The 24,936-nt window shown below is 40.7% G+C and overlaps 2 protein-coding genes across 2 annotated transcripts; both read right to left on the minus strand.

The window, feature by feature from the left end:
* Positions 1–1,435: 1,435 nt before the first annotated feature.
* Positions 1,436–10,413, minus strand: LOC132582988 (vomeronasal type-2 receptor 26-like). Its single transcript, XM_060254653.1, has 4 exons — positions 10,217–10,413; positions 7,209–7,500; positions 3,253–3,382; positions 1,436–2,337 (listed from the first exon to the last, which is right to left on the minus strand). Exons 1-4 carry the CDS (start codon positions 10,411–10,413, stop codon positions 1,436–1,438), a joined length of 1,521 nt encoding a protein of 506 aa, XP_060110636.1.
* A 3,106-nt stretch (positions 10,414–13,519) lies between these two features.
* Positions 13,520–24,936, minus strand: LOC132582989 (vomeronasal type-2 receptor 26-like). The gene is made up of 6 exons (XM_060254654.1): positions 24,743–24,936; positions 21,473–21,764; positions 19,349–20,212; positions 18,928–19,155; positions 15,537–15,663; positions 13,520–14,421 (listed from the first exon to the last, which is right to left on the minus strand). Exons 1-6 carry the CDS (start codon positions 24,934–24,936, stop codon positions 13,520–13,522), a joined length of 2,607 nt encoding a protein of 868 aa, XP_060110637.1.

Consider the following 24,936-nt stretch of genomic DNA (forward strand, 5'->3'; position numbering starts at 1 on the left):
ATCATTCATTCAAAACATTTCTATACCGCCTTTCCACCTTTTCAGCGTCCCCAGGCCAGCAAACATTTTTTTTTTTAAAATCAAAACTTTTGAGCCTTTAAAATACATTTTAAGCTATCAAATATTTAATAAAAACACATAAACAAATACCACTAGAATCAAGAAGAAGGGTCAGTGACCATTGTTGGAACTACAGAAAACAAACTGGAGAAGTCCTCACCTGCTGGTGAGAGACACTGACAAAGGGAGTCTGGTGAATCTTCCTGTGGGGAGGGAGTTCCAAAGTTTTCGTGCCATGATGGAGAAAACCCATTCAGTCTCAGATGGTCACGGATGCCAAAGCAGAGCCTCCAAAGATGACTGGTGCGTATGGGGCATTGTGAACCATCTTCCATAATAAAGAGGAATGGATAGGGTTTGATTGTCAAGAATTGTTTTGCAGTGTAGCCAGGGAAGGAAGTGAATGTACTCTTTCTTGTTCATGAGGAGACAATTGAGAACCGGCTTTGTGATGCTCCAATAAAGGACAGAGGTCAGCTAGCAATTCTTCCATTTTATTTTTGGAAGATTGTGTATGTGTATGTGAGTCTGTGTGTGCATTTGTGTGTTTGCACCTGGAAGACATGGCAAACACTGGTGGTCCTGGAAGACCTATTGTGGCCCCGGAAGACATTCAGAGAAATGGCTGGATAAAGCCTCTCACCTCACACCTTCTGTTACTCCAAGAAGGTCTACTTGCCAGAGACAGCCCATTTAGCTTCCAAGATCTGACAAGATTGGACTTGCCTGGGTATCCAGGTCAGGGTTTAATTCTTCTCTTGACAATTGTTTTTTGCTGTTTCAACAATGGAGGTGGCAGAGTGGGGGCTGGGAGCCAGGGGGCGGGGCTTGTGTAAAGCGATCATAAGTCTATCCTACAAAATCATATTTCTTCATAATCAAATATACCAGAGAAACTCAGACTCAGAAAAGCCATGAAGGATTCATTTCTAAAGATCACAACTGGTCATTTTAATGATGATGCCAAACACCTGTGAATCATTAATGGCTAATGTTTACCAGTAAATCTCTCAGCAAATGAACCAATAGTTTCGTCATCTACCAGTAAATGTCAATACATGGCTTTTTAGAATTGTTCATATGAAAAGATGATCAAGAGAAATATAGGATAGTTGGCAACATTTGAGAAGCCATGTTCATCACAAAAACATAGGTGTTTTTTAAAAAAAAAAACCCAAATACTTATCAAAAAATTATCACTCATACTTAGCCATACACAGAATTTCTCTCCTCATATTCAGTCATATGAATCAGTCCAACATTGATTTGTGTTTATTTGAAGTCTGTTACCTAGCTGTAATTGAACAGTAGCCCAAATCAGATAAACTCCACTATCTTCCTTCATTACACACTGAATTCATTACACCATGGAGCACTAAATATTTCTCCTAATTAGCTGTTCCTTGTGATTCATTTGAGGTCTCAGCAGAATAATGTAACATTTTGGGAAAAAGATAAAGCATAGTAACCCAGTACTGGAGGACAAGATGGAGAAGATCTCCACAGCTACCATGTATTTTCCTTTAGTGCTCAGGTAGGTTGGAACAAAAGACAACCAAACACTGAAAAATATCAGCATACTGAAGGTGATGAACTTGGCCTCATTGAAAGTGTCCGGCAAATTCCTAGCATGGAATGCAACCATCAAACTGAGAGTGGACAGAAGTCCCATGTAGCCTAGGATCACATAGAACATGGTGATAGACCCTGGATTGCACTGTATAACTATCTCTTCAGTCAAGGACTGTGCATCTAAATCTGGGAAAGGGGGGAGTGTTCCCAGCCACATCACACAAAACCCTGCTTGAAAAAGAGAGCAGGAAAGGACAATTGAATTGGTCAGTCTTCTCCCCACCCACTTTCTTATGCTGCTCCCTGGTTTGGTGGCCATAAAAGCTACAACCACAGTGATGGTTTTGGCCAACACACAAGAAACAGCCACTGAGAAGATGATGCCAAAAGCAGGTTGCTGGAGCCAGCAGATTAACTTTTTTGGTCTTCCAAGGAAAAGCAAAGAACAGAGGAAACAGAACAGAAGAGAAACGAGAAGTGTGTAGCTGAGATCTCGATTGTTGGCTTTGACTATTGGGGTATCTTGGTATTTAATAAAAATTCCTAGAACCAACAGTGTGATTATAGATAAGGTAACAGCAGCAGAAGTCAAAGAGATCCCTAAAGGTTCTTCATAAGTTAAGAAGTTTGTCATTTTGGAAATACATTGATCTTGATCCTTGCTTGGATACTGATTTTCCTGACATACAACACAGTCATCCATATCTGAAAGAATAAGAAAGAAAGAGGGGTCATCCCAGTGTCCATTCGCATATAACTTAGCACCAATTTCTCATGATTGCCTTCCAGGGGGGGCTGTGGGAGTTCTTTATACTTACTCCTCCAAGAAGGTTCCATATAAGGAGATGGCCATCTGAAAATGCATTCTGAGATTCTCTCGCAGTTTCATGTTGTTGTTTGTTATTGTTTTACAAGCAAATGGCTTGCAAAATTCCATTTCCCTTCTCCCTTGTAGGTTCCTGGACCCAACATGTGTGACCCATCGAGGTAATTACCAGTTCTTGAAAGAGCGACATGATGGGGGTAGACCTGGTAGGTGAGGTTTTCAGTGGCAGAATGGAGCTGAAAGCTATCCTACATGCTTTTAGTGTTAATCCACACTGAAGTCACCATCAACCTGGCCCATTGTACATTCTTCCCTCCCTGATTTCTTCCTGCTTCCTCAACTGCCCCATTTCTTTCTTCTTTCTATAGCCTGCTCAGTTGAACATACACCCATGCTTACATATTTCCAGAGATCACATTCATCAATTCATTCATTCATTGGTTCATTCTTTCATCCATTCATTCATAACAGTAGCACCAGTAGTTAGACAATGCAAGATACCAGGTGCAGGTTTCTTTCATGACCAAATCAAGACTACATTCTTCCGCGCATAGAGGATAAGATATGATTTGCGACAGATATGGCAGTCTTGAAGTGAATTGGTGAACTGGCAGTAAATAAAAACATTTGGATTGAGAAGACGTACTGCTGATCTAGAGCAGAAGTTGTCATTCCTATAGGCAGGATGGAAGAGATGGTGGCCTTAGGTGTTAGTTAGATAAAAGGGTAACCATGCATCTAGCAAAATGGTGGATCTGAATCAATGTAGAATGCTACTGCACTCTGTTACCTACCCACATGGTTTGAAATCTTCCCTTGTGCACATGGAGCACAATCGTAGCAGCAAAATTTCTTCCCTTCCTTCTTCCTCTTGTGATAGCCAGGCGGGCAGTAATCATTGCACAAGGAAAGGGGCACCCCCTGCTGCACTCAAAAGAGAAAGGTTGGGCAGAAGAAATTAGGTTCTTGATCATTAATTGATATGGGAATAAACTACTAGACAGCTGCATTAGAAGCACAGGAGGATTCAGAGCATCTTGCAAGGCCTTCTCTCATCTCAACTGACCTCATTTTTGCATGCTGTTGTCTGGTTGAGCAATAGTGGATGAATGGGAGGAAATAAACTTACTTCTTTCCCCCCATGCTTTCCCCCCATGCTTGAGCAGCATGAAATGTATCTGGCTGTGCCATACAAAGATGTTTTTGAAAATGTATCAAAAGTAGTTGACCTGCAAAGAGGGCATCTGGTCTCCCCTCCACCATAACTTCTTCCTTTGAAAGTATCTAAAGCCTTTTCCTTCCTCCTACTTCCCTTTCCACCCACCATAATGTTCTTTAGTTTCCCCTCCTTCTATCTTTCCTTGCAGCTGCTTCCTTAGAAAAGTCTGTCCAAATGATTGCAGTGCTGACCACTAGGGCCAATCTAGTAATATGTTGGGAATCTCCCAAGGACTTGCATAGAGCACTGTATTATCCCCTGTATCTCCATCCCCACACTATTTCCTTTTTTACTTCCCTCTGGCAATCCCTGTTCCCTCACCTTTTCTTGCTTCCTTTTCTCCATTCAACCCACCAACTAGGTCTATCTACTCCCCTTTAGCTATATGTATTATCCATTCACTTCTTTTATGCTTCACTCCCCCCTCCCCTCCCCAGACTGGGAATCCAAAGCATCTAGTATCTTTCTTCTTTTTGTCATTTAATCCTCACAAGAATCTGGTGCAGTAGATTAGGCTGAATGTATTTGACAGGCCCAGGATCACAGAAAGTGCTTCCACAGCAAATCAGGGATTTATTTGAACCTGAGTATCCCAGATTTAATCTGATACTCTAATTGCTTTACTACATCAATTTTCATGGGGTTGTTGATATTGAAGAGTAGCAAACAGCCAGAACTGTAAATTGGGTGTTAGCAAGTTATTCTGTAGCAGCTGCTAGGTATAGCCCTGGTAAGCCCTCCCTCAAAGGCCAAAATAAATATATATATAAGCCTGCTGAATAAAAGCACCTCTGGATATGTCCTTATGCTCCACTGTCTTTTATTGACCCCCACTATGTATTAAACTGACTATAATATTGTGGTTGCTTAGCAAAAGTAACAGATAATTTTTTTAAAAAAAAACTACAGGATCTGCTTCTTATATTTGGGGTGTTGTGCCCCTCAGTGTATGGGGTGGTTTTTTTTCTGGGGGGGGGGGTTAAACCATGATGTTTCTCATGTTTGTAGAAAGTTCCCTCTTGTCTGAAGATTGGAGTCGCCCACCAAATTACCCTTTCAACCATACTTGGCTCATATTCCTTGGCCATGAAATCATTTCCTTTTGAATGATGAATTCTTGTCTTTCAAGAGCATTGGGATCCACTCTTCCAACTTTCACTCGAAGAAAGGACTTGTTTGGGAAGGTGATGAAGTTTGTTATGTCAAATCCAGTTCCCATTTCTCTCTTTGCATTAAAAGACATGGCTTCTCCTTCTGAGTTATTAAACACAATGCCTTGAAGGACTGGATGAAGCTGGTTGAAACCAACGGGGAGAAGAATGTCATTTATAACTATATACAGGCAGAACATTTAGAAGGAAATTCAGTTCTCCTTCCCCCCAGATATCAACCAACATCTGGTCAACAGTGGTTCAGAATGGACCACGCTAGGTATTGTCTTCCATCCATTGATGGAAACAGAGGCATTGTTATGGTGGAGAGATTACCTGCCAAGGCTGAATATCTGGAAATTCAATGTTTTTCCTTCCTGGAATTGCTCTGTAGATGGATCTCGATGAGTACATGGCATGCAATGCATGTGCCACAGCATAGACGGAATTATATATGCTATAGCTATAACCACTCATGTCCATTTCAAAAACTGCACTAGGGAGATTCACTAGCCTCTCCTCCCCAGTACATGCATCCGGGATCTCCATTGCATTCTGGGGATGCTGAAGTGTACAATCAAATGCTTGTTCCCAAAACGTCTTTAGGAAACAATCTAATATTTTCCAGTTAGGACTTATGTTCTGAAGAAATTTCTGAAATCCAGCTACCTCATTTGAATGAGCTGTGAAGGAAATTGCACCATCAAAGTATTCGAAGTCCCAGTACTTTTGACTGCCTACTAATGCAAAATCAACCTGGCCTGTCAGAATCCACACCTTTCTGTAGGAGGCATTTTCTTTATATCCAGGATCTCCTAGGAGCATATGAGTGATAAATACCATAAAGGTTCTTGATTCTCCATAGAAGATATATGCATTGGCTTTGCTCTCTATGAAAGGTCGAAATATATTTGAGATTAACTCATTCACAGCACCAAAATTGTTCCAGACAAGAGTGTTTGGACATCTTTCAGTGACGGCTGAACAGATTCCATGTTTGGAAAGCAGTGGCTCCAGAACTTTCAAGAAATGTTCTCCATTGTCATCATCCACAGCAAACAGCCCGACCCACATCCAGCCAAAATGCTGAAGCAGCCAGATAATTCCCGTATACTGATGATCTTCATTTGAGACCATGCGGTAAAAGGAATGGAACAGTTTTGTATCCCTCTCCTCTGGGGCAAATGAACCATATGCGAGCTAAAAGGAAAGTTCAGATATTCTACAATCAATTGTGCGGGATGTTGGCATTTCCGAGCCTCTTTGTGTAATGAATACTTGCTGAAACAATTTGAGGCTTTCATCAACAATAAAGTTACCCTGAGTGAAAATTATAGCTGGAAAAACAATGCTTTTTTGACTACCCCCACCCTCTTTGCCAAAATGAAGACACAATATAACAACATAATAAAAACAGATTTTATTAAAGTGACTGGTCTGCATTATCAATGTATCCTATGAAGTTTGAAGAACAGGTGGTATTAAGAATGTCAACTGCGACTTAGTGTAGACTTGGAGGTTTTGAGGAGGTGCTTGTTGAAGGTGTGGGTTGAGGACCAAAAAGAGCTCAGCAGGAAAGTTATGCACTAGATAATGCCAAACCACACCTGGATGCTAGAAACCCTGAACTGTAACAAAGGCACTCCATTGGCTGTCAGTATTTGGGGCAACTTCATTGATTTGGATGGAATGACCACAAACTTACTTTATTCCAGCCTAAAACTCTAAACTTCATGCCATTGAAGTTTTAAAAAAAGAGGCATGGTTGATGCCACAAACAATTCTGCCAATCCAGCTAATGAAGGATTGGTTTAGAAAACAGCCCTTCATCCATTGATGATTCAAGGTGTTCGTCAGTTATTCCTACTTGGATTCTAGCCATATCCCACTTGGGTCCTTCCGAATGAATGCCTTAACGAGTTTCCCAATTAATGGCTTAACCATCTCGGTGGGGAGGGCGGGTTATAAATTGAATTAAACATAAACAAAACCAAACAAACGTAGAAGTGGGATAGGGTTCCCAACCTTTTTAAGTCTTTGGGCACAACAGGAGTTATATCCCATGGCCTGGACACCAGCCACCTTCACTAGTAAATTCTCACGCCTCATTTGAAGCAGAGAATCTGGGACAACAGCGTCCCTAGCTTCACTGGATCCATGAATGATCTTAGAAATTGTTATGGGAAGGAAACTCCTAGAAGTACTATATCCTAACTTCTACTTCCTGATACTTCTTGCTCATCTGAGATAACCAGCTTTATTGTTTGCACTTTTGCAAATCATACAATTTTGATTTTGCTGTTTGTTATGCCTCTCCCTCTCCATCAAAATTAAAAAAAAAAGAAATGTGAAAAATCACACTGCAAAGTATGCATCCTACCTGTGGAATCTTATAAAGACTGAAGATATCTGCCATTTGAAAGGAGGTATCAGAGGAAAGCCCCCCAATGACAGCCATCAGGTTTTTATGAGTGTCACACATATAATTGGGGAAGCTTTGATGTATCTTGAAGATGAGGTCCAAAGAGCTACGATAGGTCACTCTCGCATCATAATAGCTATCAGTGATGTGGAATCCAAGTGTGATATTGGGTAAAATCTGGGTATTATCATTGATCTCACTGATGGCGAATTCCAAGGCCAGGACATGCTGGTACAACTTAGTCACGACACTATGGATAGGCAAGTATTATTTCATACCATACTTCTGTAACGCACCACATTTTATCATACTATTGATTATTTTGTCTCTGACTAAATTAGTTTGATAAAAGGCTATCTTTCAATATATTTTTTTCTGATTTTTTCCTAAGATAGTAAAGATTATTTACATGAAATTACTTTGGGCTTATCTAGAACTTGCTGCTCTATGAACTTCTCTAGGAAAGGAAAACAGGAAAAACTGTATTTTGCCAACTCAAAGCAGTGAATGAGAAAAGAATGGAAGAAGTTAAACGGGTGGGAAAGTAGAACCAGGAAAAGTAGAACAGAAATCAGGTGCATGTGAAAATCTTACAGCAAAGGAAGGAGTTTTGCTAAAGGATTCTTATTTTTAATAAGGCTTATTTTTAATTCAGTAAAGAAATGGTTTTATTGCATTCCAGTATGTTATCAACGGCTGGCAATTTTAATCAAAACTTCTGCATTCCACTTCAAATCCTATGCCTTGATTTTGATCATCGGTGTTATTGATGTTTGCCATCAAGTCACAGCTGATTTGTGGTGACACCATAGAGTTTCCAAAGCAGGAGATGTTCAGAGGGGGTTTGCCATTGCCTGTCTCCATATTGTGGCTCTGGTGTACTTTGGTGGTCTTCCATCCAAACTCTACCCAGGGCCAATCCTGCTAAACTTCCAAGATCTGTCAAGATAGGGCTAACCTGGGCTATCCAGGTAGGGGCTATCAGCAATAATGCTCATAAGCTTATAGGTACTGAAAGAATCTGTTTCCTCAATATTGTGCTCACATTTGAGCTGCTGCTAACAGATTACTGATTAGATTTCACATTTCTGGCTTGAACTGCTGGAAGGTAAGGCCACAAAAGGGGAAGTTTAAAAAAAGTCCCCCTTTTTTAGAACTTTGAATACATTTTGCCAGTGTTTCTTTTCACTACAGGACAACACCATATAACAAAAAGAACCTTTCTTAATTTAACAGCTCTGACATCTTTGAGAAGTGTTATTTCCTGTCTTTGCAATACTTTCTGGTGTAAGATATCATCTACACATTAGATATTTCTCATTGTTATATCTAACATACATTTCTTAATATCTTTACACAAAAAGTACCATTCCTTCTTTTGGATGCTAATCAATATATCTTCCCTCCCCACCAGGGCTTTCATCTGCATGCATTAAGAATCTATGTTGATACACAGAGATAGTAGACAATAATATTAGTTGCTTTTCTGGTTCATTAAGAAACGTTCCCCACGCCTTTTTAAAGACTAAAAGTTTTTCATTTGTGGCTATTTAATAAGTATAAATCCTCACTTTTCAAGTTATTGATATTTCAGAAGATATATCCTGCTTGCTTATTGTGCAGCTTCCATGTATGCCCGAAATCGTTGGTCTTTATCTATCAGTCCTATTAGTCCCAAATCCATTGAAGGTCTAGACACTCCTAGATCAAAGGTCTGCCCAAAGTATGTCACTGATAGAACCAGTTTACATACTGGTTCTAATCTAAATTGCTTCCCACTTGGAGACATAATGTTATTTTTAAATTTTACAGGACAGTAAAAACTTATTGCATAAAACCATTGGCCATTGCACTTGCAGCAATTTACAAGTTAAAAGCAGTCAGGGACTCTAAGATTAACATGTTAGATTATTCAAAATCTAAGTTACATGCAGCAGACCCATGATTCCATAATCAGGCTCAAATAGTCCAGTTAACAGCATCATTTTACTGTCTACTGGATACTGCCTTTGCCCTGATTTTACTAGCAGCCAAAGCAAAAAGTGCTACTTTATAAGAAACCTCAGAGTCAATATCTGATAATAGAAATATTAACTTACCATATCAGAGGCCAAATACAACTGCTTTATTATTTTTAAATGTTGAGCACTGCTATTTTGCCTTCTGGCCAAGATTTTTATGTTATCCTTGACAGAATTCTAAGTTCCTTATTACTCCAAACAGACTTATTAAATAAAAAAACAGTATCCTAGATAGCAAGGATTGATTTACAAGCAATGAAAGGTCCATAAATACCAAAAATATCTAGGTAAAAGAAATCATTTTTAGGGTACCTAATCTGTCCTAACCAAACTAGCTTTTGAACACTCTCCCCCACTCTTCCTTTCAGTGTGTGTGGATTTCTGTTAGTTACATCATTGTAGATGGTTGAAACTTATAGAAATATCAGATAAAGTGTATGCGGTTTTGGTGCTTTTAAAATATTCTTTCCAACTGGTAGGGTTGCCAGCTCCTCCCCCACACAATGAGAGATGGTGGGGGGTAGGGTTTGCCAGAACCAAGTGGGAAAAATCCTGGACACTTGGGGATGGATACTGAGGAGGACAAGGTTCTCGGTGAGGTACAGAGACAAAAGTCCACCCTCCAAAGCATCCATCTTCACCAGGGGAACTGACCACTGTAGTCTGGAGATCAGTTTACTTCTGGGGGATCCCCAGGTTCCAACTGGCATCTACCATCACCACTACTTCCACTGGTTCTGCTTTACAAAATACACATTATATTGTGGGAGAAGACATTCAACATACTTCGTAACAGACAATAGTGAACATAAGCCACAAAATAATTGGAAGGGTAGGAAGGCAAGTCTGGGAGCACTTTCTTTGAGCATTCTGTCTATTCTATAAATAATACATGGGTTTTGTGATCTGAGCTCACAGAAAGACAAAAGAGGTGTCATTCCTTACTTGGGAATGTCAAACAAGTCTGATGAAGGATTTTTCTTGAAGTTCAGGTCACAGAACACATAGCCGATCTGAGAAACAATCCCACCAAGGAGGAATTTCCCTAGTTGGTACAATTCATGGAGGTCAGGGAGGGCATCTCTCAAAGGGCATTTGTCTGATTTGCTGTTCATGGAAGTTAGTAGAAGTGGCACGACCATGAATGCTACCATCTTATGGCAAAATTTCCCCACAGATACCGCTCCTCCTGGTTTCATCCTCAAACTGGCTCATCCCAAACAGTATCTTGGCTTCATTAATACCCTTTGGAAAAAGAAGCACGTCCACCTTCCTTGCAGCATCGACTGGATCACAGAGGCCACCTGAGTTTGCCAAAGCTTTGGTTTCTCTTCCACCTTATCAAAGCAAAATTGGAGAGTTCAAACTGACAGAGCCCTGCCCCTGCTGAGCCTTTTCTTCAACCTGTTAACGGTGAAGGAGTTTTTAAACATCACAGTCTTGCTGGATTACAGCTTATTATCCTAGCTTCTTTAGAAAATCCTCAGCTGTGGCTGCAGGAACAGATTACAGTGATTTAGATCATTCAAGGGGGGATAATTGCCACAGTGAGCATTGAGGTCTGAGAAGTGCCACAACTTGGTTTAATTGGTTGTTCCAGATGTGGCCCCAAGTTTCTTGTGCTTCCTCAGCAGGACATATGATTACCAGCTGTGATTTGGAAAATGTCATGAAGAATTGGGGGGGGGGGGGTTGATGCTGTGGAGGCCAGGGTTTGAGTAGCAGAAGGAACTCAGCAAGGATATGAAGCCATTAAATCCACCCTCAAAAGTTGTTATTTTCTCTAGGGGAACAGGCTGGATAACAGCTACCAGTCAGGGAGAACTTCACCCCAATGTGGATCTTGTCAACCCCAACTGAGCAACAAATGGAAGATGGTTTTGAGATATCCATGGGGTCCAAACACTACCCGGAAAGTTAAGTCCTAAAACCATCTTTTACACATGTTCCATTTTAATGTGCATACTACCAGAGAAGCTCGAGTCCTTGGAAGCTTAAAACAAAACAGCAGGCCATTTTTAAACTGAATAAACACTTTTACATAATCCATTCTTACATACAGTCCACAATAAGAATTGGAAGGAAGTCTTGAATGATACTTTGAAACATTTCTTAAATAACTTTACCAAAATCAAAGTAGACATACATTGCATATTCACTCATGCATTGATTTGAAAATGTAAAATAATTTTGAGGTGGTATTTATTTTTCCATATCAACTTCTTGATTCGTCTAAAAACAGCAAGTTATATTTAGACTCTTGCAGACCATTGTGTGATGGGGATGTCTCATGAACTCTATGTGTTTGGTTCACCCAGTATTTCCTGAGCATTCTCTCAAAAGCAACTCTAGGCTCATGTTTTCTTTCTTTCTTTCTTTCTTTCTTTCTTTCTTTCTTTCTTTCTTTCTTTCTTTCTTTCTTTCTTTCTTTCTTTCTTTCTTTCTTTCTTTCTTTCTTTCTTTCTTTCTTTCTTTCTTTCCTTCCTTCCTTCCTTCCTTCCTTCCTTCCTTCCTTCCTTCCTTCCTTCCTTCTTTCTCTCTTTCTCTCTCTCTTTCTTCCAAAATATTTTTAGACTGCTTTTCTACCTGCTCAGGGTTTCTAGGCCAGCAAACATTTAAAAAAACCCCCAACACATTTGAACCATTGAAATGCTTTTAAAAACTATCAAATATTTAATAAAAGAACATAAACAATCACCCCCAGTATCAGGATGGCAGGCCAATAACCATTATTGGGGTGGGGGGGTACACAAAAGTGGAAACATCTTTCCACCAGTATCTGCTGGTGATAGATACTGACAAAAGGAGACTGGTTAATCTAGCTGGAGGGAGGGAGTTCCAAAGTTTTTGTTCCATGATGGGGAAAACTCATCCAGTCTCACATGGTCGGGGCTACCAAGGCTAGGCCTCCAAAGATGACTGGTGTGTATGGGTCATGGTGCACCGACTTCCATAATAAAGAGGAACTGCGGGGGTTGGATTATCAAGAATTGTTGTGGAGTGCAGCCGGGGAACAAAGTGAATGCAGTCTTGTTGTGAGGAGAGAATTTGTGGTCCAGTATATATTGGTGCAGTTGACCTGTCCTTTATAAAATAAGCTGATGGCAACAGATACAGTCTGGCTTTCACTGCTTGATCTGTGCAACAACCCTGTGAGAGAAGAGAGGTTGATAGCAGATAAATGGCTCAAAGTAATCAAGATGAAGGATTTGAACCTGGGACTGTCTTAGTTGTAGATCTCTAACCAGAACCCCTCCAGTGTCTTTGTACTTGATGTTTGAGTTTGACTTCACACCTAGAACATAGTATCACATTCCATGCTTCTTTATTGATTTATATTTTCTGTCACCAGAGTAAGGGAGATGGTTTCCTAACTAAGCCATGAACGCCATAAAATGATGTCCCAATGAAGGACAGAGGTCAGCTAGCAATTCTTCCATTTATTTTGGAAAGATTGTATGTGTGTGAGCCTGTGTGTGTGTGCGCACCTGAAAGACATGGCAACCTCTGGTGTCTGACCAATTGGGGGCATGGAAGTCATTCAGAGAAGTGGCTAGATAAAGCCTGCCCTCATCTCCTGACTTCTGGTATTCCAAGGAGGTCACCCATTCAAGTACTTGACAGAGTCAGCCTGGCTTAATTTCTAAGGTCTGACAAGATTGGGTTGCCTGGGCTATCCAGGTCAGGGTGTAATTTTTCCTTTGAAAGGTGTTTTTTTTTTTTTTTTGCTATATCAACAATGGAGATGGTAGAATTGGGGCTATGAAATAGGAGGGGGTTTGTGGTAAAGCGATCATAAGTCTTTCCTACAAAACCATCTTTTTGCATAATCAAATATACTGGAGCCACTCAGATTCGGACAAGCTGTAAAAAATTCATATGTAAAGATCACAACTTGAAAGGTGGACATTTTAATAACCATCCCAAACAGCTGTGATTCATTAATGGTTAATGTTTACCAGTAAATCTCTGGTAAATCTCCAGTAAATCTCTGAGCAAATGAACCAATAGAATCTTTTTCAAGAGAAATAAAGGATTGTTTAGAAAATCTGACTACTCACATTCATCGCAAATACAGATACTTATCAAAGAATAATTGCTCATAATGAGCCATGCACAGAATTTCTGTCTCCATATTCAGTCATGTGAATGAGTCAAACTTGGTTTGTGTTTCTTTGAGGTCTGCTATATAGTTGGAATTGAACTGTACCCCAAGTTAAACTTCTTTAATTCATTATACTTGGAGGACTAAGTATTTCTCCTAATTAGCTGTTTCCTGTGATTCAGTTGAGGTCTCAGCAGAATAATGTAACATTTTGGGAAAAAGATGAAGCATAGTAAGCCACTGCTAGAGGCCAAGATGGAGAAGATCTCCACAGCTACCATGTATTTTCCTTTGGTGCTCAGGTAGGTTGGAACAAAAGACAACCAAACACTGAAAAATATCAGCATACTGAAGGTGATGAACTTGGCCTCATTGAAACTGTCTGGCAAATTCCTAGCAAGGAACGCCACGGTCAAACTGAGAATGGAAAGAAGTCCCATGTAGCCTAAGATCATGTAGAACATGGTGATAGACCCTGGATTGCATTGTATCACTATCTCTTCAGTCAAGGACTGTGCATCTAAATCTGGGAAAGGGGGGAAAGTTCCCAGCCACATTAAACAAATACCTGCTTGAATAAGAGAGGAGGAAAGGACAATAGAATTGCTCAGTCTTCTCCCCACCCACTTTCTCATATCGGTCCCTGGTTTGGTGGCCATAAAAGCTGCAACCACAGTGATGGTTTTGGCCAACACACAAGAAACAGCCACTGAGAAGATGATGCCAAAAGCAGGTTGCTGGAGCCAGCAAGTTAACTTCCTTGGTCTTCCAAGGAAAAGCAAAGAGCAGAGGAAACAGAACAGAAGGGCGACCAGAAGTGTGTAGCTGAGATCTCGGTTATTGGCTTTGACTATGGGGGTATCTTGGTACTTAATAAAAATTCCTAGAACCAACAGGGTGATTACAGATAAGGTCACAGCAATGGAAGTCAAAGAGATCCCTAAAGGTTCTTCATAAGATAGGAAGTTTGTCATTTTGGGAATACACTGATCTTGATCCTTGCTTGGATGCTGATTTTCCTGACATAGAACACAGTCATCCATATCTGAAAGAATAAGAAAGAAGGAGGGGTCATCCCAGTGTCCATTCACATGTAACTTAGCACCAGCTTCTAATACTCGTCTTCCAGGGGAGCACTGAGGGAGTACTTTAAGCTTACTCCTCAAAGCTGGTTCCTTATAAGGAGATGGCCATCTGAAGATGCAGATTTATAGTCATTCACTGTTTCATGTTGTTGTTATTATTGTTTGTTGCTGTCAGGGGTGGAATTCTAGCAGGAGCTCCTTTGCATATTAAGCCACGTACCACAGATGTAGCCAATCCTCCAACAGATTACAACTATCTTTTTTTTTGTAAGCTCATGGAGGATTGGCTACATTAGGGGTGTGTGGCCTAATACACAAAGCAGCTCCTGCGAGAATTCCACCCCCAGTTGTTTTTCTTACAAGCAAATGTCCTGTAAAATTCTATTTCCCTCCTCCCCTGAAGGTTCCTGGACCTACTATGTGTGACACATCTAGGTGACAAGTGCTTGAAAGAAGGATATGAGGGGGGCAGTCCTGGTAGGTGAGGTCTTCAGTGGCAGAACAGAGCTGAAAGCTGTTCCACATTCTGCCAGTGTTAATCTGCCATTGAAGTCACCATCATCCTGGCCCCATTGCACATTCTTCCCTCCCTGATTGCCCTGATTTCATCCTGCTTCCTCACGCTCCCCATTCTCCATTCTACAGACTGCTCAGTTGACTATACACCCATGGTTACTGCAAGACATCATTCATTCATTCATTCATTCATTCACTCACTCGCTCATTCTTTCATTCATTCATTCATTCATTGAAGCAGCACCAGTAGATAGTTAGGCAATGCAAGACACCAAGTGGAGGTTTTTTCCATGACCAAATCAAGACTACATTCTGCCACACATTTGAGACAGATAGGGCAGTCTTGAAGTGACTTGGCGAACGGGCAGTAAATAAAAACATTTGGACTCGGAAGACCTCTTTCCACATACTGCTGATCCAGAGCAGAAGTTGCCATTCCTATAAGCAGGATGGAAGAGATGGTGGCCTTTGGTGTTAGTTATTTAAAAGGGTATCCATGCATCTAGCTAAATGGCTGGATTTGAATCAACGTAGAATGCTTGTGTACTCTGTTACCTACCCACATGGTTTGAAATCTTTCCTTGTGGACATGGAGCACAATCATAGCAGCAGAATTTCTTCCCTTCCTTCTTCTTCTTGTGATAGCCAGGCGGGCAGTAATCATTGCACAAGGAAAGGGGCATCCCCTGCTCCACTCAAAAGACAGAAAGTTTGGGTAGAAGTAAATAGGTTCTTGCTCATTAATTGATATGGAAATAAACAACTAGACAGCTGCATTAGAAGAATAAAAGATTTATTGCACCTTGCAAGTCCTTCCCTCATCTCAGCTGACCATATTTTTGCATGCTGTTGTCTGGTTGAACAATAGTGAATGGGAAGAAAGAAACTTACTTCATTCCCCCCCTGCTCCAACGGATAGCATAAACTGTATCTGGCTGTGCCATAAAAAAAGATGGGTTTTTTTTTAAATGTATCCAAAGTAGGTGATTTGCAAAGAGGGCATCTGATCTCCCCTCCACCATAACTTCTTCCTTTGAAAGCATCCTCAGCCTTTCTCTTTTTCCTGCCTCCTACTTCCCTTTCCAATCTGCCTTTATCTTCCTCCATCATGGTCTGTAGTTTTCCCTCCTTCCCTGTTTCCTTTGCAGCTGTCCAAGTTGTTACAGTGCCAACCACTGGACCCAATCCCGTAGTATGGTGAGGCTATCCAACACTGCATAATCCCTTGTATCACCGTCCCCACACTATTTCCTTTTTTACCTCCTTCTGGCAACCCCTGTACCCTCACCTTTTCCTGCTTCCTTTTCTCTTTCTGACCCACAGAGTATTTCTATCTGCTCTCCTTCAGCTATATGTATTATCCATTCACTTCTTTTATGCTTCACTCCCCCCACCTCCCACGCCCTGACTGGGAATCCAAAGCATCTAGCATCATTCTTCTCTTTGTCATTTAATCCTCACAAGAATCTGGTGCAGTAGATTAGGCTCAATGTGTATGACTTGCCCAAGATCACAGAATGAACTTCCATGGCAGATTGGGGATTTCTTTAAACCTGAGTATCCCAGATTTAATCTGATACTCTGCTATACTACGCCGACATTCATGGGGTTGTTGCTATTGGACAGTAGCAAACAGAACTGTAAAATGGGTGTTAGCAAATCATTCAGTGGTGGCTGCTAGGCCTAACCCAGATAAGTCTTCCCTCAAAGGCCAAAACACCTCTGTAAATGGCCTTCCCCCAATCATCTTTTGTTGACACCCACTAAGTCTTAAACTGACAATAATGTTGTAGTTGCCTAGCAAAAGCAACAGATAATTTGTTTCTAAAAGACACCGGATCTGCTTCTATGATTTGAGAACATAAGAGAAGCCATGTTGGATCAGACAAATGGCCATCCGGTCCAACACTCTGTGTCGCACAGTGGCCAAAAAACCCAAGTGCCATGAGGAGGCGCACCACCGGGGCCAGGACACTAGAAGCCCTTCCACTGTGCCCCCTCCAAGCACCAAGAATATAGAGCATCACTGTCCCAGACAGAGTGTCCCAACGATAAGGTTTTCCACTGATGGACCTCTGCTCTATATTCTTATTCAATCCACTCTTGAAGCTGTCTATGCTTGTAGCCGCCACCACCTTTTGTGGAAGTGAATTCCATGTGTTAATCACCCTTCGGGTGAAGAAGTACTTCTTTTTATCCATTCTAACCTGACTGCTCAGCAATTTTATTAAATATCCACGAGTTCTCATATTCTGAGAAAGGGAGAAAAGTACTTCTTTCTTGACCTTCTCTATCCCATGGATAATCTTGTAAACCTCTATCACGTCACCCCTCGGTCATGGTTTCTCCAAGCTAAAAAGCCCCAAGCATTTCCACCTTCATAGGGAAAGTGTTCCAACCGTTTAATTATTCTAGTTGCCCTTTTCTGCACTTTTTCCAATGCTATAGTATCTTTTTTGAGGTGCAATGACCAGAATTGTACACAATATTCCAAATGAGGACACACCATCGATTTATTCAGGGGCATTATGATACTGACTGATTTTTTTCAATTCCCTTCCTAATCATTCCCAGCACAGCACTGGCCTTTATAATTGCAATCAAACACTGTCTTGACATTTTCAGTGAGTTATCTACCATGAACCCACGATCTCTCTCTTGGTCAGTCTCTGCCATTTCACACCCCACCAACTTCTATTTATAGTTAGGATTTTTGGCCCCAGTGTGCATTCCTTTGCATTTGGCCATATTGAACCTCATTTGCCATGTTGACGCCCACTCACCCAGCCGCGACAGATCCCTTTGGAGTGCCACACAATCCTCTCTGGTTCTCACCACTCTGAACAATTTAGTGTCATCTGCAAACTTAGCCACTTCACTGCTTACTCCCAACTCCAAATCATTAATGAACAAATTAAAAAGCATCAGACCCAATACTGAGTCCTGGGGCACCCCACTGCTTACCATCCTCCACTGAAAAAAATGCCCATATATACTCACTCTCTGTTTCCTATCAATTAGACATTTTTTGATCCACAAGAGTACTTGTCCTTTTACCTCATGACTCTCAAGCTTACTAAGGAGCCTTTGATGAAGAACTTTATCAAAAGCTTTCTGAAAGTCAACGTAAACAACATCAATTGGATCCCCTTTGTCCATATGTTTGTTCACTCCCTCAAAGGACTCCAACAAGTTAATGAGACAAGATCTTCCCTTACAGATCCCAGATGCTGAGTTTTCCTCAATAACTTTTGTTTATCAATGTGCCTGCTAATTCTCAGATTGATAATGTTTTCCAAAAACTTTCCCGGTATTGAAGTCAGACTGACTGGCCTGTAATTTCCCAGATCGCAAGCCTTTTTAAAGATGGGAGTGACATTTGCTACCTTCCAGTCCTCAGGAACGGAGGCAGATTTCAATGAAAGATTACATATTTTTTGTCAGGAGATCCAAAATTTCACCTTTGAGTTCATTTAGAACTCTTGGATGTATGCCATCTGGGCCTGGAGACTTATCACTTTTTAATTTGTCTATTAATTGTAGGACCTCCTATCTTGTCACCTCAATCTGACTCAGGTCAGATTTGGGGAGTTATACCTGTCAATGCTTGGGGATTTTTTTGGGGGGTGGGGATGGGACTTAACTGGGATGTTTCTCAGGTTTGTAGAAAATTTCCTCCTGTCTGTTTACTTTTCCAATTTCCATCTTTATGTATCCACAGAAGTGGCCACATTGAAGATTATAGCTATTGATGATATGAGAGCAAGAAGGAGAGATATTCTGAAGTTTAATAATGTTAGAACTCTTAGATTTTGTATCCCAGAATGTTTAATGATACACAATAGAATCAAAGGAAGACAGGGTCCAGATATGAGCAAAGAAAACTTTCAGAGCCCACATCACCCATATGAAGATTGGAGTTCCCCACCAAAATACACTTTAAACCATACTTGGCTCATATTCCTTGGCCATGAAATCATTTCCTTTTGAATGATGAATTCTTGTCCTACAAGAGCATTGGGATTCACTCTTCCAACTTTCACTCTAAGAAAGGACTTGTTTGGGAAGGTGATGAAGTTTGTTATGTCAAATCCAGTTCCCATTTCTCTCTTTGCATTAAAAGACATGGCTTCTCCTTCTGAGTTATTAAACACAATGCCTTGAAGGACTGGATGAAGCTGGTTGAAACCAACGGGGAAAAGAATGTCATTTATAACTATATACAGGCAGAACATTTAGAAGGAAATTCAGTTCTCCTTCCCCCCAGATATCAACCAACATCTGGTCAACAGTGGTTCAGAATGGACCAAGCTAGGTATTGTCTTCCATCCATTGATGGAAACAGAGGCATTGTTATGGTGGAGAGATTACCTGCCAAGGCTGAATATCTGGAAATTCAATGTTTTTCCTTCCTGGAATTGCTCTGTAGATGGATCTCGATGAGTACATGGCATGCAATGCATGTGCCACAGCATAGACGGAATTATAGATGCTGTAACTATGACCACTCATGTCCATTTCAAAAACTGCCCGAGGGAGGTTCGCTAGCCTCTCCTCTCCAGTACATGCATCCAGGATCTCCATTCCCTTCTGGGGACTCTGAAGTGTACAATCAAAGGCTTGTTCCCAAAAGGTCTCTAGAAAACAATCTCCTTTCTTCCAGTAAGGGTGTACATTCTGAAGAAATGTCTGAAATCCAGCTACTTCATTTGAGTGAGCTGTAAAGGAAATTGCACCATCAAAGTATTGGAAATCCCAGTGCTTTTGACAACCTACTAATGCAAAATCAACCTGGCCTGTCAGAATCCACACCTTTCTGTAGGAGGCATTTTCTTTATATCCAGGATCTCCTAGGAGCATATGCATGATAAATATCAGAAAGGTTCTTGATTCTCCATAGAAGATATATGCATTGGCTTTGCTTTCTGTGAAAGGTCGATATATAGTTGATATAAACTCATTAACATCAAAAATTTTGTTCAATCCAATAGTGTTTGGACATCTCTCAGTGAAGGCTGAACAGATTCCATGTTTGGAAAGCAGTGGCTCCAGGACTTTCAAGAAATGTTCTCCATTGTCATTATCCACAGCAAACAGCCCGACCCACATCCAGCCAAAATGCTGAAGCAGCCAGATAATCCCCATGTACTGAAGTTCATCATTTGATACCATGCGGTAAAAGGAATGGAACAGTTTTGTATCCTTCTCCTCTGGGGGAAATGAACCATACGTGAGCTAAAAGGAAAGTTCAGATATTCTACAATTAATTGTGTGGGGTGTTGGCACGCTTGATTTTCTTTGTACAATGAATAATTGTTGGAAGTAGTTGATGACTTCATCAACAATTGAGTTACACTGAGTGGAAATTCTAGCTGGAAACACAGTGCTCTTTTGACCACTGCCACCCTCTTGCATCAAGTGAAGATACAAGATAACAACATATGCAACAAAACTAAATACATTAAAATGGTAAGTCTGTAACATGAAGCAATTTCATGAACTTTGAAGAACAGGTTGTATTAAGAACGTCAATTGCAGCTTGAAGAAACCTTGGAGATTTTGAAGAGGAGTTTGTTGAAGGATTGGGATGAGGACCAAAGCAGGCTCAGCAGGAATGTGATGCTGTAGAGAACTCAAGGCCTCACCTGGAGGCAAGGAACCTAAACTGTAACAAAGGCACTTCATTGTCAGCATCTGGGGCAACTTCATCATGGTTCCTGATTTGGCTGGAATGACCACAAGCTTTGCTTATTCCAGCCTGAAACTCAAATCTCTGCTGAGAAGTGTTATACCACATCCCAACTACCCCATACCATTCAAGAAAACAAAGGTAAAGGTGATGATAGTCAGAACCAAGAGTGTCCCTTCCAGAACCCATTCTGTCAATCCAGCTAATGATTGACAGAATGGGTTCTCTCACTTCTTCACCAAAATTTAAAAAAAAAATAACAAAAGAAATGTGAAATGAGTGTTCCTTCCAGAACCCATTTTGTCAATCCATGTAATGATTTTAAAACAGCCCTTCATGCATTGATGAGTCAGAGTATTCTCCAATTATCCCTACTTGAGTTCTACCCATTACCCAGTCAGATCCTGCAATTCCTATTTATGGCCTAACCAGTTGTCGAACTGGGACAGGAGTCCCAACCTCTTTGAGACTGTGGGCACAACATGAATTCTCTTCCATTGTCGGGACAACTGCTCAGTTCACTAGGGATTTCTCATGGCTCATTTGAAGCAGGTAAATTGGCTTCACTAGATTCACTAATGAACCTATCAGAAATAGCTATGGGAAAGAAATATCCTAGAAGGACCTATCCTAACTCCAACTTCCTGATACTTCTTGGCTGTCTGATGTAACCTTCCTTTTTTTTGGTACTTTTGCAAATCACACAAACTTGATTTTGCTGTTTGTTATAACTCTCTCTTCATCACCAGAATTAAAAAACAAACAAAAGAAATGTGAAATTAAACACCACACAGTATACTTCCTACCTGTGGAATCTTATAAAGACCAAAGATATCTGCCATTTGAAAGGAGGTATCAAAGGAAAGTCCGCCAATGACAGCCATCAGGTTTTTATGAGTGTCACACATATAATTGGGGAAGCTTCGATGTATCTTGAAAATAAGGTCAAAAGAGCTGCGATAGGTCACTCTTGCATCATAATAGCTGTCAGAGATGTGGACTCCAAGTGTGATATTGGGTAAGGTCTGGATATTAGCATTGACCTCACTGATAGCGAATTCCAAGGCCAGGACATGCTGGTACAACTTTGTCACGACACTGTGGATAGACAAGGGTTATTTTATACGATAATTCTGTAATGCACCACATTTTATCATACTATTGATCATTTTGTCTCTGATGACTGAATTAATTCAATAAAAGGCTATTTTAAATATTTTACTGATTTTTTTCTAAGATATTAAACATTTCTTTATTTACATGAAATAACATTTGGCTTATCTAGAATGTACTGCTCTATGAATTTCTTTAGGAAATAAAAATAAGAGAAACTGTCTTTTCCCACCTCAAAGCAGTGAACAATAAAAGAATGGAAGAATGGAAGAAGCTAAACTGGTGGGAAAGAAGACCTCGGAAAAGCAGAACAGAAAACAGGTACATGCAAACATTCTGCAACAAAGGAAGCAGTTTTACTAAAGGACTCTTATTTCTAAGAGCCAGTTGGGTGTAGTGGTTAAGTGTGCGAACTCTTATCTGGGAGAACCGGGTTTGATTCCCCAATCTTCCACTTGCACCTGCTAGCATGGCCTTGGGTCAGCCGTAGTTCTGGCAGAGGTTGTCCTTGAAAGGGCAGCTGCTGTGAGAGCCCCCTGCAGCCCCACCCACTTCACAGCGTGTCTGTTGTGGGGGAGGAAGATAAAGGAGATTGTGAGCCGCTCTGAGACTCTTCAGAGTGAAGGGTGGGTTATAAATCCAATAATTTCTTCTAATATGGCCTATTTTTAATTCAGTAAAGAAATGGTTTTATTGCTTTCCAGGATGTTATAAATGACTGGCAATCCTAATAAACATTTATTCTATATTCCACCTCGAATCCCATGCCTTGATTTTGGTCATCGGCGATATTGTTATTGTTGTTGTCCTTCAAGTCACAGCTGAATGATGGTAACACTATAGAATTTTCAAGACAAGAGATGTTCAGAGGGGGTTTGCTATTGCCTGCTTCCATGTCATGACTCTGGTGTGCCTTGGTGGGCTCCTATACAAACACTCATCAGGGCCCACCCTGCTTAGCTTCCAAGGTCTGACAACATAGGGCTAACTTGGGCTATCCAGTTAATGGTCATCAACAAAATGATAATCCAGATTTAATGCTTACAAACTATAGGTACTGAAAGAATCGATTCCCACAATATTGTGCTCATATCATTTTGGTTGTCACTAACAGATTCCTAATTAGACTTTGCATTCCTGGCTTCAATTGCTAGAAATAAGGTCTCAAAAGTGCATTTGTCTAGAACGTTGAATACATTTTTCCAGCATTTCTTTTCACTACAGGGAAACATCACATAACAGAATATTTCTTACTTTTCCAGCTCAGATATTTATGAGAAGTATTATTTTCTGGTTTTGCAATACTGTCTGGTGTAATAAGAGCCCCGTGGCACAGAGTGGTAAAGCTGTAGTACTGCAGTCGGAGCCGTCTGCTCACGACCCGAGTTCGATTCCAGCGGATGCTGGTTCAGGTAGCCGGCTAGAGCTTGACTCAGCCTTCCATTTTTCCTGATTGGTGAAATGTGTACCCAGCTTGCTGGGGTGAAAGTGTAGATGACTGGTGAAGGCAATGGCAAACCAACCCATACAAAGGTTTGCTGTGAAAACGTTGTGAAAGCTGCGTCACCCCAGAGTCGGAAATGACTGGTGATTGCACAGGGGACCTTTCCTTTCCTTTTCCTGGTGTAATGTATCATCTACACATTCTTTATATATTTCTCATTTTTATATTTACCTACCTTTCTTAATATCTTTATATAAAAGGTACCATTTTTCTTTGAAATGCTAATCAATAGATCTTCCCTCCCCACCAGGGCTTTCATCTGCATGTGTTAATAAACTATGTTGACACACAGAGAGAGTAGACAATAATTTTAACAGCTTTTCCAGTACCTTAAGAAAGGTTTCCTTTTTAAAGACTAAAATAATTTGATTTATGGCTATTTAATGATATAAACCCGCACATTTCAAGTCACTGACAGCTTTTTGTGTAGTTTCTCAGCCTTTTGACTAAGATCAAGTGTGTGTTTGGTAGCAATGTTTAGTCGTTATCTACTAGTCCAATTATTCTCAAATCCATCCAAGGATTAGACACTCCTAGATCGAAGGCCTGCCCAAATTATTTCCCTGGTAGGAAAAGCATATATAATGTTTTTAATCTAAATTGCTTCCCACTTGGAAGCATAATAGTATTTTCAATATTGGGTATGGCCATTTTGCCTTGTGGCCGAGATTTTTCTTTTATCCTCGTCTAAATGCTAAGTTTCTTATTACTCCAAATAGACTTATGAAATAAAAAGAGTATGCTAGATAGCAAGGATTGGTTTACAAGTAATGAAAAATCCATAAATACAAATACATACACAATTGTAGTTAAAAAAAAAAAATCATTGTTTAGGTACCTACACTGTCTTAACCAAACTGGCTTTTGAACAATCTCCCCCACTCTTTTTCAGTAAGTATGGATTTCCCTTAGTTACACCATTCAAGTGGTAGCAATGTATAGAAATATCACAAAAAGCGTATGTGGTTTTGGTGCTTCTAAAATATTATTTATAACTAATAAGGTTGCCAGCTTCTCCCCAACGAACGGTGAGGGATGGGGGGGTTGGTTTGCCAGATCCAAGCTGGAAATTTGGGGATGCAGACTGGGGAGGACAGGGATCACAGTAGGGTGCAAAGACAAAGTGTCCACCCTCCAAAGCATCTATTTTCTCCAGGGAACTGATCACTGTAGTCATGGAGATGAGCCTTACTTGTGGGGGATTCCTAGGTTCCAACTGACAGCTGGCATCTTTCCTACCTGCCCTGGTCCTGCTTTCCAAAACAGAGATTCTGTTGTGGGAGAAGAAAGTCAGCATTCTTTGTAACAAACAATAGAGAACAATAGCCACAAAATGATTTGAAGGGTAGGGACGCAAGTCTGGGAGCACTTTCTTCGAGCATCCTGCCTATTGTATAAATAATTCACAGGTTTTGTAATCTGAGTTCATAGAAAAGACCAAAGAGATGTCATTCCTTACTTGGGAACCTCAAACAAGTCCGGTGAAGGGTTTTTCCTAAAATCCAGGTCACAAAACACATAGCAGATCTGAGAAACAATCCCACCAAGGAGGAAGTTCCCTGGCTGGTACAACTCATGGAGGTCAGGGAGGGCATCTCTCAGAGGACACTTGCCTGATTTGCTGGTCATCACAGTCTGTAGAAGTGGCATCAT

This window comes from Heteronotia binoei, chromosome 15 (genome assembly GCF_032191835.1).
Source record: "Heteronotia binoei isolate CCM8104 ecotype False Entrance Well chromosome 15, APGP_CSIRO_Hbin_v1, whole genome shotgun sequence".
NCBI classification, from domain to species: Eukaryota; Metazoa; Chordata; class Lepidosauria; order Squamata; family Gekkonidae; genus Heteronotia; species Heteronotia binoei.

Excerpts from the sequence above, each read along its gene's own strand:
- LOC132582988 (XM_060254653.1), bottom strand. The coding sequence starts at position 10,413 with ATGGTCGTGCCACTTCTACTAACTTCCATGAACAGCAAATCAGACAAA. Across the intron at positions 7,501-10,216 it reads GACTTGTTTGACATTCCCAA|TGTCGTGACTAAGTTGTACC; the intron begins GTAAGGAATGAC and ends GCCTATCCATAG. Across the intron at positions 3,383-7,208 it reads GTCTTTATAAGATTCCACAG|CAGGGGGTGCCCCTTTCCTT; the intron begins GTAGGATGCATA and ends TTTTGAGTGCAG.
- LOC132582989 (XM_060254654.1), bottom strand. The coding sequence starts at position 24,936 with ATGATGCCACTTCTACAGACTGTGATGACCAGCAAATCAGGCAAGTGT. Across the intron at positions 21,765-24,742 it reads GACTTGTTTGAGGTTCCCAA|TGTCGTGACAAAGTTGTACC; the intron begins GTAAGGAATGAC and ends GTCTATCCACAG. Across the intron at positions 15,664-18,927 it reads GGCCAAGGAATATGAGCCAA|GGGATGCCCCTTTCCTTGTG; the intron begins GTATGGTTTAAA and ends TGAGTGGAGCAG.